This window comes from Rissa tridactyla, chromosome 17 (assembly GCF_028500815.1).
Source record: "Rissa tridactyla isolate bRisTri1 chromosome 17, bRisTri1.patW.cur.20221130, whole genome shotgun sequence".
Lineage (NCBI taxonomy): Eukaryota > Metazoa > Chordata > Aves > Charadriiformes > Laridae > Rissa > Rissa tridactyla.
Window position 1 is genome coordinate 7,707,633 of NC_071482.1, and position 12,739 is coordinate 7,720,371.

Genomic DNA, 12,739 nt, shown 5'->3' on the forward strand with positions numbered 1-12,739 from the left:
CTGGCATGCTTCAGGAGGCCTCACTGAAACATGGGGTGCACCATGGTTGTGGCCGTCCCCATCCTGGCCAAGAGCACCAGCATCCCGTTGGGCAGGAGTTGGCAGCCTCACAAGACATTAACAGTCTTCGAGGCTTTGCCCTCGTGCACTGCATTTCCCAACGTTGGAGTGAACCCGTCTCCAAAGCCTCTTCATTTCCAGCAAACTTCGCACCCCAAATCTCTGGGTGTTAGCAGTTTGCTACCAAGCAAAGCTTTCAAACATCCGTAGGGTTCAGGGAGCTCTGGGGGTTGTGTTTTCCCAGACTCGTTGGTCACCTCTCCTTCCGGACAGGCTCACGGAGACTGGGAAGGTGACTGGGAAGGGAGCATCGTTGGCTCCTCCAGCCAGATCTCCTCCCCCTTCGCAAGGAGAAGTGGCGGCTTCTCAAGCCTAATTTAGCAGTCTTTAATCTGAGTTATTCCAAACCACACTTGCCACTTCCTTCATGCGTTCCCGCAGGATGATGGGCTGATTTCACAGAACGAAAAGCCTTAAGCAAATCTTGTCACACAAGAAAATTGATTTTTCAAAACTGACTTTTACAAGATTACTGGCGTTTTTCCCCCCCCCTCATCTTTCTTCTATATCGTTCCCTTCCAGTCTCACGAGGTGGCTTCAGATCTAAGGAAATTAGGGATGCTATGACTAAATTGAAAATGTAAAAAGGGGGAGAAGGAGGAAAAAAAAAGACACTCGGCACCTCCTCTCCTGCTGGCTCCGAAGGATAAGGCCGCATGTGCTTATACTTGAGAAGTAGCAGAGATACCTCCTTCACCTCTCCTGCTGCCATAACCTCCGTGGGATGTCAGGAAGGAATCTATCTAAGGGTTACGCCAGCATCTCACAGGGAACATCCCCTGGTGGGTGTTCCTTGGTGATCGCAAGCCGGATCACGGGGGTTTTTTTCCTTTCTCTCCCTCCATCCCTCCATTTTATTTTCTCTTTTGAAAGAAAAAGAGAGTTTCCTCCTGCCGCTCGATTCGGAGACATCTCAATGTGTTTAGTTAAAAAAAAAAAAAGGAGAGAGAAGAAGAGTTGCCTTGAAGTCGTTTCAGACAGCTTAAAATATGCTAAGCTTTTGTGTTTGTGCGATATAAATAATGAATCCTCTTAGAGCTTCCGAGCTGGGAAAGACGTTGATTTAAGAGGCCTTCAGCTCTCTTTGAGGTTTTTTCTGCTTTCATGCCAGAGGTGGGGAACGTGGCCAGGGACAAGCAAGATGTGAATGATGAGGTGGGGGTGTGCAAGAAGGAGCCGGGATGGAGACAGGGCTTGCACCCACCTCGGCCCTGCAGGTGCTTTGCTAAAGGATTTCACTTCTTCATTCCCTCTTCGCTCCTTTGTTGCCGTTTTCAGGGGTTAGAGGGGGGTTTAAGTGGGGGACGAAGCTGTTAGCGTCCGCTGTCGCCGTCTCTGTGCCGCTAAACTGGTGGTGACTTGATGGTTGCAGTCGGTATCAGTTATCGTTCATTTGACTAATTCCCCCAGCGGCATCCTTAGAAATGCCTCAGCTTAAAAGAGCTGTCAGGGTAGCTACAAAATGCAGGCCAACATGCACGATGTGAGTATCAGAAAACCCAGTGGACGCCAGCATCCCAAAATAAACCCCATTGGGTCCTGCTCGCCCCCCCAGGAACGCGTGTCCCAGTAATTTCCCCAGCACGCGTGACTGGTCTTGGGCACCGGCAGTCAGGGGGCTCGTCCCGCCGTACGTAGGCTGTTGGCGTGCGGATGGGCCACTGAGCTTGGGCAAAGGTCGCACAGGCTTCCTCGGCCGGGAAGTTGGGGTGGGGTCGTCGGGAAAGAGCAAATCTAGGGAAAATGGAGCAAAAAGCTGGCAGGAGCCGAGCTGGGGCGGTTTCTCGCAGGAGAGCCTTTCCTCCGCAAACCTGGGTGGCGTTGGTAGTTTCTGGTCTCATCCACTGGGTGAGATCATGGACTAACTCTGTTAACTTCAGGTCTTGAAGTTATCCCTGGGTTTCTGCTCCTGTGGAAACTCTCTCTGGAAGCTGTTGGCAAATATTAAAGCAAAGGAAGAGCGCGAGCTGTTGGCTCTGGATCAGGAGGCCGTTTGTCTGGAAAGCATCAAGCAATGCTCATTGCTCAGCTCTGCTTTGCTGTTGAAGTGTGTAATTAAGGACTTACTGGATTTTACTTCTGGAAACTTGTTTGGCTGTTTTTTGGTTTTTTTTTCAAAAATGCTGTTTCTCACTGTTTTCTACGGAAGTCGATAGATAATTGCATAGCTCTCGTGGGTCAGTCTGTCGTACCAGTGGGCAGCCACGTTCGGTTTTTCTCGTGACATGGCTGAGAAGAGCAGTGTTGTGACTACCATGGTCTAAAGGGATTCAAGAGGCTCGGCCAAGAATAGTGACTTGAGCATAAGTTTGGGGAGGGAGGGATGGATGGAGGGATGGAGGGATGGAGGGATGGATGGATGGATGGATGGATGGATGGATGGATGGATGGACGGACGGAGGGAGGGAGGGAGGGAGGGAGGGAGGGAGGGATGGATGGATGGATGGATGGATGGATGGATTTCATAGTGAAAAGATGAACTTTTGGTGAACTCACAACTTTATGCTCCTTCTCCACCCGCATGTTGCCCGTCTGTTTGCATTAGCACGACGGGAATGCGTTTCTGGATATATCATTTATTATTCCTCCTTATGAATTGCCAGATCGCCAAGTTACTCGCAGTTCAGGCAGTGGGAGCCCATGTTGGATTACACAGAAATTGCTGCCCTTGGCATCTTCCGTGAGAAGATTCCCACGTAATTAGGACTCAGCCCGTCTTCACCTGGGGTGCGCGCCTCTGAGCACAGTTGCCTGTGTTGATAATCCTAACGTGAATCGTTTGATCTAGACACAGTTCGGCCCTGAATAATTAACTCTTCTGGCAGGACTGGCCAAGGAACCTGCCAGCGAAGGGGTTGTGCCTCACACCAACCTGAGGACGTGCCAAAAATTCAGACGGATAGAGCCTGAAACGCCAGCCTCAACGATGGGATGGCAACAGCAGCTTGTCATGGGGGAGGAAGGGCTTTAGGGGGACTTGCTGAGGTTGCTCGGAGCTGGGGCTGGAAAGTCGGAGGGATGTGGCTCAGGCTGGTGGGCACCGTAGCCAAAGCAAGGTTGGTCACCCTCCTTGAAGAGTTAACGTAAACCTCTCCCGAGGTCTGTCTTCTCTCTCCGTGCCAGCGAGAGGTCAGCCGCGCTGCGGAGATCAAACCGCAAAGCCCTTCAAACGGCTCGAAATCGAGCCCAGATGGAAACCTCAGAGGGGCTTTAGGAGTCAGCCAAGAGCAAGCAAAACCCTTTGAAAAGCCCTGGCCACCCAACGGCTCTCCGGCCTTGCGTGAATCCCGTGCGCAGGAGAGCAGGAGGCATTCCTGCTTGCGCCCCCATCATTTCTGCCCTGAAGCGTGCGGATTAGGTGGCCTCAAGTGATCCGAAACACGCGGTCTCAGCCCAGCACCGGCTCCGAGAGGTTTTTTTTTTTCCGCAACCCCCAAAAGAATTGCACGGTGAGGTGTAAAGTTGTAAAGGCCGCAAGCGGGGGTGATGGGGTTTTTTTAGGTGGAAAATAAGAGCCGTAGTCGAGGGCAAGGCGGGTTTGAACGGTTTCACGGCACGGATTCACTAAGCGGGAGGATAAGCGTGGCGGAGAATTAGCGCTTCGACACGCCAGCAGCCGTAAATCTGCCTACAGAAATTCCGCTGTGGGGGTGGAGTGGGGTAGGAAGACCCCAGAAGGGACTAATCCCGTCAAACGGCTTGAGGGACCACAAACCCCCCGCGACGAAATTGGATTACCCGGCCCCGCGCGAGAAGGAATAGCTAAGCTATTAGTCATGTCTGTTGTGTGGCGGGGTAAGTCGAGGCGACGTAGGCAGGAGAAATGAAACGCAGCGTCGCTGCCGAAGGGGTAAAATCCGCCCCCCGGGAGAGGTGACACCTCTAAACTCATCCAGGACTAGGGGGTGACCCACATCACAGCCCCAGTATTGCCCCAGGATAAGCAGTTTTGGCAGCCGGCTGTCGGAGCCCGCTTCTTCAGCCCCCTCGGAATGGTTTTAAACTTTCCCTGCTCCTAGAAAAATCAGGAATTTAATGTCAGTCATTTAATCCGGGAGGGGATGGGAAAAAGTACGATTTTCCTATGATCCTGGGGCCGAGGGGAGAGGAGTTATTGCAAAAGTCTTGTGAAAGGGGAAGGGGAAGAAAAGCAGCCGTCGTGGCAAGAGAAGCACCAAAAGAGGGATTAATGGGGGCAGGATTGGGGCACAGCCCTCTCGTGTGAGGGGGTGGAGGAAGGGGGGGGACGGGACGGATTTTAAACGGCGGGATGAAAAGAGCGCCAGATCGAAGGCGGCTGCAGTTCGGTTTGATCTGTCAAGAAAACAGCCCGATTTGCAGAAGGAATCACCCAGCCGGTGAATTTTTGTGCTTTTGTTTTGAAATAGTAATTAATAGCTTTTCCACCGGCGCACCTCCGGTCTCCTTCCAGAGGGGATGAGCTTCCCTGCCAGCCCCTTGTGCCGGGAAGGGAGCCGGGGAAGGGGGATCTGGGGGGGCACACTGGTGGCCAACACCTCCCTGCTGGAAAAGCCAGTGGCTGTAATCCTGTACGGACCGTGCCGCAGCGCTGGGAATGTCAGCGACTCAGGCACGTGGTCCAGCGTGGGATGCACGTGGTCCAGCGTGGGATGGACGTGGTCCAGCGTGGGATGCAAGTGATCCAGCGTGGGATGCACGTGATCCAGCGTGGGATGCACGTGATCCAGCGTGAGATGCAAGTGATCCAGCGTGGGATGCACGTGGTCCAGCGTGGGATGCAAGTGATCCAGCATGGGATGTACGTGATCCAGCATGGGATGCACGTGGTCCAGCATGGGATGCACGTGATCCAGCGTGGGATGCACGTGATCCAGCGTGGGATGCAAGTGATCCAGCATGGGATGGACGTGGTCCAGTGTGGGATGCACGTGGTCCAGCGTGGGATGCAAGTGATCCAGCATGGGATGTACGTGATCCAGCATGGGATGCACGTGGTCCAGCGTGGGATGCACATGATCCAGCATGGGATGCAAGTGATCCAGCGTGGGATGGACGTGATCTAGCGTGGGATGCATGTGCACCAGGCAGGTATTATTTCTTGCCGTCCCCCAGCCAAGCCACCCGTGGGGTCCGTGGCCACCTTGCACCTCTGGTGCGAGCAGAGGTCCACGGGGCACGCTCCCGGCTGGATCTTCTGCAGCTCCAGCTGCAAGCTCCGCTCGTGCCCGGTCCTGGGGCTGCGGTGCCTCGCGTTAGGCCATTGATTATCTGCACCGCTCGTCAGCCGGCTTTAACTATTTACAACGGTTGATCAGTCAAGTCATTGACAAGTTAACAGCTTTGTTTACTTCTTCCCCTCCGCTTCTGCGGCCAATTTGTTCTGATCACTGTGCTACGGGGAAAGGCTGTTTTGATTGTTTTCTCACCAAAACAAATGACCACTCGTACAGGCTGTGCCGGCCGGGTGACACGGCTTTAATTGTGCCATCTGGGAGAGAGAGAAACCTCACCCTGGTTTCTCCAGGCCCCGGAGTGGTCCTGCCCATCTCTGCTCCGGTATCCCAACGCTCTCCGGAGAGGTGTACATCTTCAGGCATGGTTTGGGGAGCTCTAAGTAACCCCTCACTGATTTTTCGCACTCTCGGGACCTGCTGACGGTGAGGAGGAGATGCAAAACCCGTGCGCCTCCCCTAAAGACGGCAGTTTGATGAGCAATCAGGCTCCTCGCTGGCCTCCCGGCTTGGCAGGAGGGGGAACGCCGAAGCTGAAATTAGGTAGGAAATCAAGCCAGAGGTTTCTCCTGCGCAGCGAGGTGTTATTATTATCATCAAAACCCCAGAGTGTTGAAAAACAATCAGGCCCCGGTAGCAGCAACTGGTGCATCGCAGCGAGCGCAATCAGACACCAAACATGTCCTCGTCTGGGATTCACGTCTGAATGCTTGAAATTCCTGAAGAGGTTGCAATCTTTCTTGCTGTTTCGGAAGAAAAAAGCCACATGGGAACAATAAAAAAAAAAAAAAAAAAAAAAAAAAACAAAAAACAGGCCGGGGGGGAGATTAGCAAGGCTGGCACCGATGCCCACGTCGGGGACAGGTCTGGGAAGACACCGTTGTTGCGGCAGCCGTGCGTGGATGGAGGCTCATCAGGACAGGGGCTGGAGGCTTGGAAGCCATTCCTTGAGCATGCCGTCTCCTGGGCGGGGGGGGTAACCACTGGTGGCCTCTCCCATCAGCGCGGTGACGGTGGGTACCATCGCTTTTGCTCCCCCAACCCGCTCGAGGACTGGCCGGCCATTGGCGAGGATGCTCAGCGCTTCGCTCAAGGCTCTGCCCTCCTAAACTTGATTAAAGCCCAAGCTGGAAGACCCAACCTTGTAATTTAGATGGTGGAGAGATTACCTATCGCCTGCGCCGGCCGATAACCGAACCCGCTGCGTCGGCACGGGGGGGAGGACGGCAGACACGTGGCTGAGGAACCGCACAGGGCCCACATGTCTTCATTAGGGAGGGAGCAGGCAGGAGAAGAGGAATAACCCCGTAGATCACCATTATGGAAATTTAGTCTTAATAAAGAAATAATTTGCGCGATGCATCACGCCGGGGCCGGGCAGGGGGGGTAGCGCGAGGCCGCTCGGGCTGCGTTCCTCACTCAATCGTTTCTCACAGGACTTGTCGCTCACGGGGGGCGCCATCCCGGCCCATCTCGGACCTACCTCCGAGGGATGAGAGCACATCGTCCAGGAAACGCCGTCCTTCTCCATCAGCTCCTCCCCACGGGGGGAACGCCAGGGCTATGGGGGTGCCCCCCACCGGCACGTGGCGGGGGTGCTGGCAGCATCCCGCTGGCAGCCATCCCGCGCGGGGACGGCTCTCCTCCGAGAGCGGGAGCCGGACTGCCACGTTAACAGCACTAGGAATCGAAGATGCTGCCGGCAATAAAGCAACAAAACCCATTCTCCGAGCAATTTGTAGCAATTAATAGCCATTCCCAGGAATGAAATGTTAATTAATTCATTCCGTGAGCCGTGCATTTATTTAAGGTATTTGTGGGTGTTCTTGGTACTTTTATTGAGCAATTAAAATGCGTCCAAGAAAATATTTATCTATTTTAAGTCATTCTTAGTAAACACAATTTATATGGCAAGCAACTGCTTTATTTTGCATTGTTAATTAAAAACTACGACACACTCCACTTCCCCGGGTTAGACGCCATCAGAGCAGCCGATCTGCCGGGAGGGCTGGTTCAAGGAGCGCGCCGGCTGCTGGCAACTGGAAAACACCTCCCTCGGAGCCCGCAGCGTGGATTTAAGTAGCGCTTGGTGGGGCGCGGTAAGAGTTCGGAGAGCCCCAGCCTCCCTGTGCCGTTGTTCTTGAGATGCTGGAGACAGCCGCGGCCTTCCCTTGTTCATGCACGCCGTTTGTTGAAGAATCGCGAGTCCTCGTACCGCAGGCAGAGGAATTTGTTCGTTAACGGCGAGCTCGGGCGGCGCTCGGGCGGATAAGCGCTCGCTGGCGATGCTCCTCTCTGGGCCGACGCTCTACAGGGCACGTCACACTCTCGGTGCGAGCGCGGGTGGCTCTTCATGGGCTCCAGGAGCCTGGAAACCCAGCCAGGAACGGCGTCCCTGGGGATAAGTGATGGAGCTGCTGGGTGAAAACCCCTTGGGCAGAGGATGACTCGGTTGAGCATCTTCCACCGAGACCCTGGGAGGAAGTTCGGGTGCTTCATCCTGGCTTTTGGCAGGCTTCCTTGGGAAACCGGAGCGGGTCACTGGAGAAACACGGACGTGTGAAAACCAAAACAAAGGCCCAGCGTTGCTTGTGATCCACATCCCAAACTGTCCTTTCTTATTTGTTCGTGTGCACTCTTAGCTGGGAAGCGATCGATGGAGTCCGAAAAATGCTATTTCCTTGGAGAACATCTCCTTAGAACAGTTCCCCCTCCCTCTTATCTTTAAGTGTTAAAAGGACCCACTACAGGTGTGGGGGTCTTTTTTTATTCTTTAATCACTGTTTTTTCATTGCTGTCTGTAATAATCCCTTTGAAGGCTGGATTGAAATATCTGTTTCCCGGCTGAAATTTGTTTTGTTTTTTTTTTTCCTCCATCACCCGGGCTGATTCAATTTCCAGAAGATACCGAATCGGGAGGCGCTGGGCACTGCCTCCAGGGAGGCCGGAGAAAAACAAACGCAGGTTAGAAATATGGGAAAGGAAATAACAAAATGAAACTCAGCCCGGAGGGGAAGAAACGCTCATCTGGGGAAAAAGGCTGAGATGGTGCTTGATGAAGAGAAAAAAAGAGGAGAAAACGTGCAAAGCCCGAGGGGACGAGGGAGAGCAGCGGATAGGAGGATAGCTCTGCCTTGGCCACAGGGCGTGAGATATTGGGGACAAGTGGTGAATTTGGTGCTGGGTCCTCAAAAGGCTCGTGTCGGCGGTAGGGAGCAGGCAGCGAAGGCACCTTGCGGTGATGCTGCCCATGAGGATGCAGAAGCGCATCCCGAGAATCACGGGGAGACTGGGATGGGTCCCACGGTGTCCCCTCTGCTGCGCCGACCTTTGAGTCCCTCCCTGCGGCGTGGCAAGCCCAAGAAAAAAAAGTCATGAGAACGGGTGCTTTGGGCAGGATCCCCAAGGGCAGACCCTCACCCCTCTCCTGGGGCAATATCGGCAGGGGGAGGCCGGGGGGGGACACAAGGATGCTGTGCTCCCCCTGTCCCCACAGCCCCCGCGGTGTGGGTTGGCGCGGGGAGAAAACGAGCCACGAAAAACGACGGGCGAGTTAGCGGCGAAGCCGTACGAGAAGGGACTAAAAGGACGTAAATTTATACCGTCTGGAAAAGACCCTGGGCGACGCATCCGCAATCGATAAATACCTTCAAGGTAACAATATAAATGAAAGGAGCCCCTGCTCTCGAGGCGGGGGGTGGCACACGGAGCTCTGGGTGGGATGGAGTGAGGCTGGTGAGACGTCAGGAAGGAAGCGGGAAGAGCCGAAGCGGTGGAGGTGGTTGGATGGGGCGGCTGGAGCATCCTCCGCATCTTCCGGGCTCCGTTTTATTCAGATTCTAGTTATAAATAATTACCGGAAGGTTAATAGGTGGGTAAGGCATGTTATGGGCTTGTTAAAACCACGCGTAACTTGCCTTCTGGCTGTCCGCGAGCGCATCCCGGGAAGCTTTCCGAGAGGGTTCTCAGCAGTCGTTATTAAAAACCAATTTGACGTTACAAAAGATCCATACTGCTTGTTCAGCCACATTGATTTAGCGGTGTTAAGCCTTGGAAAACCGGAGCAAGGACCTTGATCTCCGCTGAAGCATGAAAATTTGCTGTTTGTGACACATCTCCGCGCTCGGGAAATCCAGTTTCGCCGAAGCGCTGGGTTTTGAACAAATACATAAAGCCCCCCCGCCACGGTTGTCGTTGACCTGTGTTTTCCCAAACCGCTCCAAAGTCAAGCGACCCTTGGAAACCTCCCCTTCCATTTTGCTTTCTTTGACAACGTCCTGGAGGATCTCCGCCCAGCTCCAACCCACCTCCGGACACTTCTCTGTCTGGTTTCCGTGTCCCTGCTGGGAGGAGGCCTGCGAGGATGTGACCCAGGGAGCTCACAAGACACTTTTATCCTCACCTCGCAACCTCCTTCTTGACCTTTGCAGAGCAGGGAAGGGCGGGTTTGTGCAAAATAACCGGGCGAGCGCCGGGCACAAAGAGAAGCGGCTGGATTCCCCGCTCCGGGTTTGGTGCCGTCCCATTGACTGCTGCAAGGAAATGGCTTCGTGTACCCGGTGCCTCCCTTGAGCACCTGAGAAGCAGAAGAGGTGCCTCCTTCAGAGGCTGGAAATCTGCTCGTGGCCGGGAGCCTCGATGGGGACAAAGTTGTAAAAGGAGCTTAGTGGAGCAGAATTACTCCTGACAAGAAGCCCAGTTTATTTCCATGTTCGCCAGCCGAAGTTTCCCTTTCCCTCTAACTCTCTACCTTCCTTCCTTCCTCACTTTCTGTCATCAGAAGTTGCTGAGATGTAGCTTCAGGCCTTTTTGACCAAACATGAGGCAACGAGGACGCGTCTCCTCCACCCCACAACCCATGCAAGGCTTCGGGGGCGAGATATCGGAGCTCTGGCGGATCCCCCCCGGCTCTCTCCTGCCACAGCCCGGGGAGGAGGAACATCCCCCAAGGGACAAGCTGCTGCCGCAGCGCTGGCAGATGCTCTCCGCCATGGGCAGCACCGTTCCACCGGCAGGCAGGCAGCAGGGCAAGGCAGATCCCGTCAGGAGGCAGGGAAGCGCGACGCTGAGATCAGCCTTGCCGGCCGACCTCTTGCCAGCCCCTTGCCTTGGGTTGGAGTTCCCTCTGGAAGGAGAAAGGCATCACCGAAGCATCACCGGACCATTCGAACCTTAGGACAGCACCTGGACGGCGTCGCTTGTGCTTTTATTTCCGTACGAGGAACCACCCTCATTAACATGCGAAGCGCAGCCCTGGAAACACAAGCGGCGTCTCCTGATGAATTATTGAAGGGGGAGTCCGGGGAGGAAGGGAGGGGAGGGAAGCTGAAGTGGCCAGTCAGCATCCGTTAGAGGTGCGAAGATAAATGAAATGAGGGAGCAGAGAAGCGCATACAAATCAGCTCACATCTGTACCGCTAATACATCTCTTTCGAAACGCCTGTGTCATCAGATGGTGGGTGAAGCCTCGCAGGTCAGCTGTCCTCGTTCAATTAGGTTCACGTTAGCAGGCGCCGGGGGAATTCGCTCCAGCAGCACTGTCAGAGCGTTTTCCAGCCTGCCGTGGACCGGCGTTTGGCTCTCGCGCTGGCCCCGCGGAGGCAACGTGGGGAGGCCGTCTGTGCCTGCAGACCCTCTGTATGAGTTCGCCGTAGCTCCGGTTGTCTCGGGTTGTCTTTGGGGCAGCGCGAGTCTGGCATTCATAGAATGCGTTGGGTTGGAAGGGGCCTTTAAAGGTCATCTAGTCCAAGGGGAACTCGTAGCAGAGCGGTGGGGATGAGCAGTGGAGAGCAGTAGAGGCAAGAGTAGGAGACCCATGGGAGGACCATGAGCAGATGCTGTTCGCCTCAAAGGGGACGGGGGTTTGGGCTAGGTGACCTCCAGAGGTCCCTTCCAACCCCCGTCCTTCCGTGATGCGGTGACGGCTTCCCCCCAGCCACCCCACCGACCCTGCGTGGGATGCAGCATCCGTGGCTCGTCCCTCGGGCGCCCGATGGGGCGAGCCCAGCTCCCAGCACCTGCGTCTTTCCCCATCCCAAACATCCCCGACCCCTCCAGCGCAACCAGAGGAGGGCAGCCCCGAAAAACGAGGGGCCGAGATTCCTCAGGGAAATCCTCTTCCCTCTGATTTACCTGGGGAGGATTATTATTATTATTATTAATTATTATTTTTTTCCCCAGGTCACTGCCTGCGCTTTCTTTCCCTTCCCCCAAAGAGCGGCTGGAGTTTCGCGCCGCCTGACAGCGTCTCCTGTCTTTCCCACCCGGCTCCGGAGTGGCAGGTTGCCAGATGGTGCCCCATTAGGTCACATTTGCTCGTTGTTTGGCAAACAGCGGCTTTAATTCAAGTGCTGAGTTGACAGCTTGTTCTCCAAGACAATTTGCAAGTTGCAGTGTTGCAAATGCCAGCTTGGCTTTTCAGGGTAATGTTATTTCAGCTGCCTTAAAGGGATAAAGGATAAAGTTCTCTTTGATTGGGGGAAAAAAACCATAAGAAGAGGGTGAAAGTGGGGAGAAGCCGAAAAGGTTTTTTAGTGGTTTTGATGAGGAAGGAGCAGCAGTGTTGATGTGTTGGAGCAGCAGGGACTACTCTCCTGGCACCGTGGTTCTCCGTGTCCCGTCCCTCCTACCGTTGGGGTCTCCCACCCGTGCCCCACAACCCTAAGGGATGAGGCGTGTTTCCAGTGAAACAGGCTTCCGCGGGGAAATGGCAACGTTTGGTTTGTTTTCGAAAGGTTGCGTTAGGGATGTACGTACGCGTTGCTTTGGTGTCACCTCCAAAACCTGCGGTTTGAGCCCCTACCTCCTGGCGGACGATGCGGGGAGGAGGCGGACGAGGCCAAGGACAAATACATGTCCCTCCTGAAGTCAAGGGCAGCAGCGGACACCCCGTGGCCTGCTGCCCCTCGGCACTACCAGCTGTGTGCTGGGCGGGCGAATCCCCACCGTCACACACGTGCAAATGGGAAGCGACATAAAACCAGCACCGCCACGATGCTCTTTCTCCTTCAACAGGTGGGCGAAAAAAGGCCAGGTTATAAAGGAAGCATCCGGTGACTTCTACGAAACCATCGTGGACCACACCTTCTTCTTCGAGCCCGTCTCCTGCGAGGTCACCAACGCGCTGGGCAGCACAAACATCAGCAGGACTGTGGACGTCTACTGTGAGTAATCCGTCAGCTTGAGAATGGCTTCCCAGGGCTAAGCGGCGCCAGCAGAGCTGCTGAAAATGAACGGGAAGGGGACAGGGCTAGATCTGGCTTGCCCAGGGTGACCAGGACTCGCTGGTGACCGGTCTCTTGCAGCTCAGACTTTGTAAATGCTCTGGTGGTGGAACCCATAGTTTCCTCCTGCCTTATGAGCGCACAGCCCATGGTGGTGGCCCTTGGGGAGCTGGTCGTTCTGGG

The 12,739-nt window shown here is 54.8% G+C and overlaps 1 protein-coding gene across 1 annotated transcript in view; it reads left to right on the forward strand.

Annotated features, from left to right (window-relative positions):
• The window catches only part of KIRREL3 (kirre like nephrin family adhesion molecule 3), a 141,232-nt gene that overhangs the window by 99,785 nt on the left and 28,708 nt on the right, over positions 1-12,739 (forward strand). Inside the window, exon 8 of the mRNA XM_054223277.1 lies at positions 12,348-12,496. Within this exon, the coding sequence (XP_054079252.1) occupies positions 12,348-12,496 (149 nt within the window). The remainder of the gene's footprint in view (positions 1-12,347; positions 12,497-12,739) is intronic.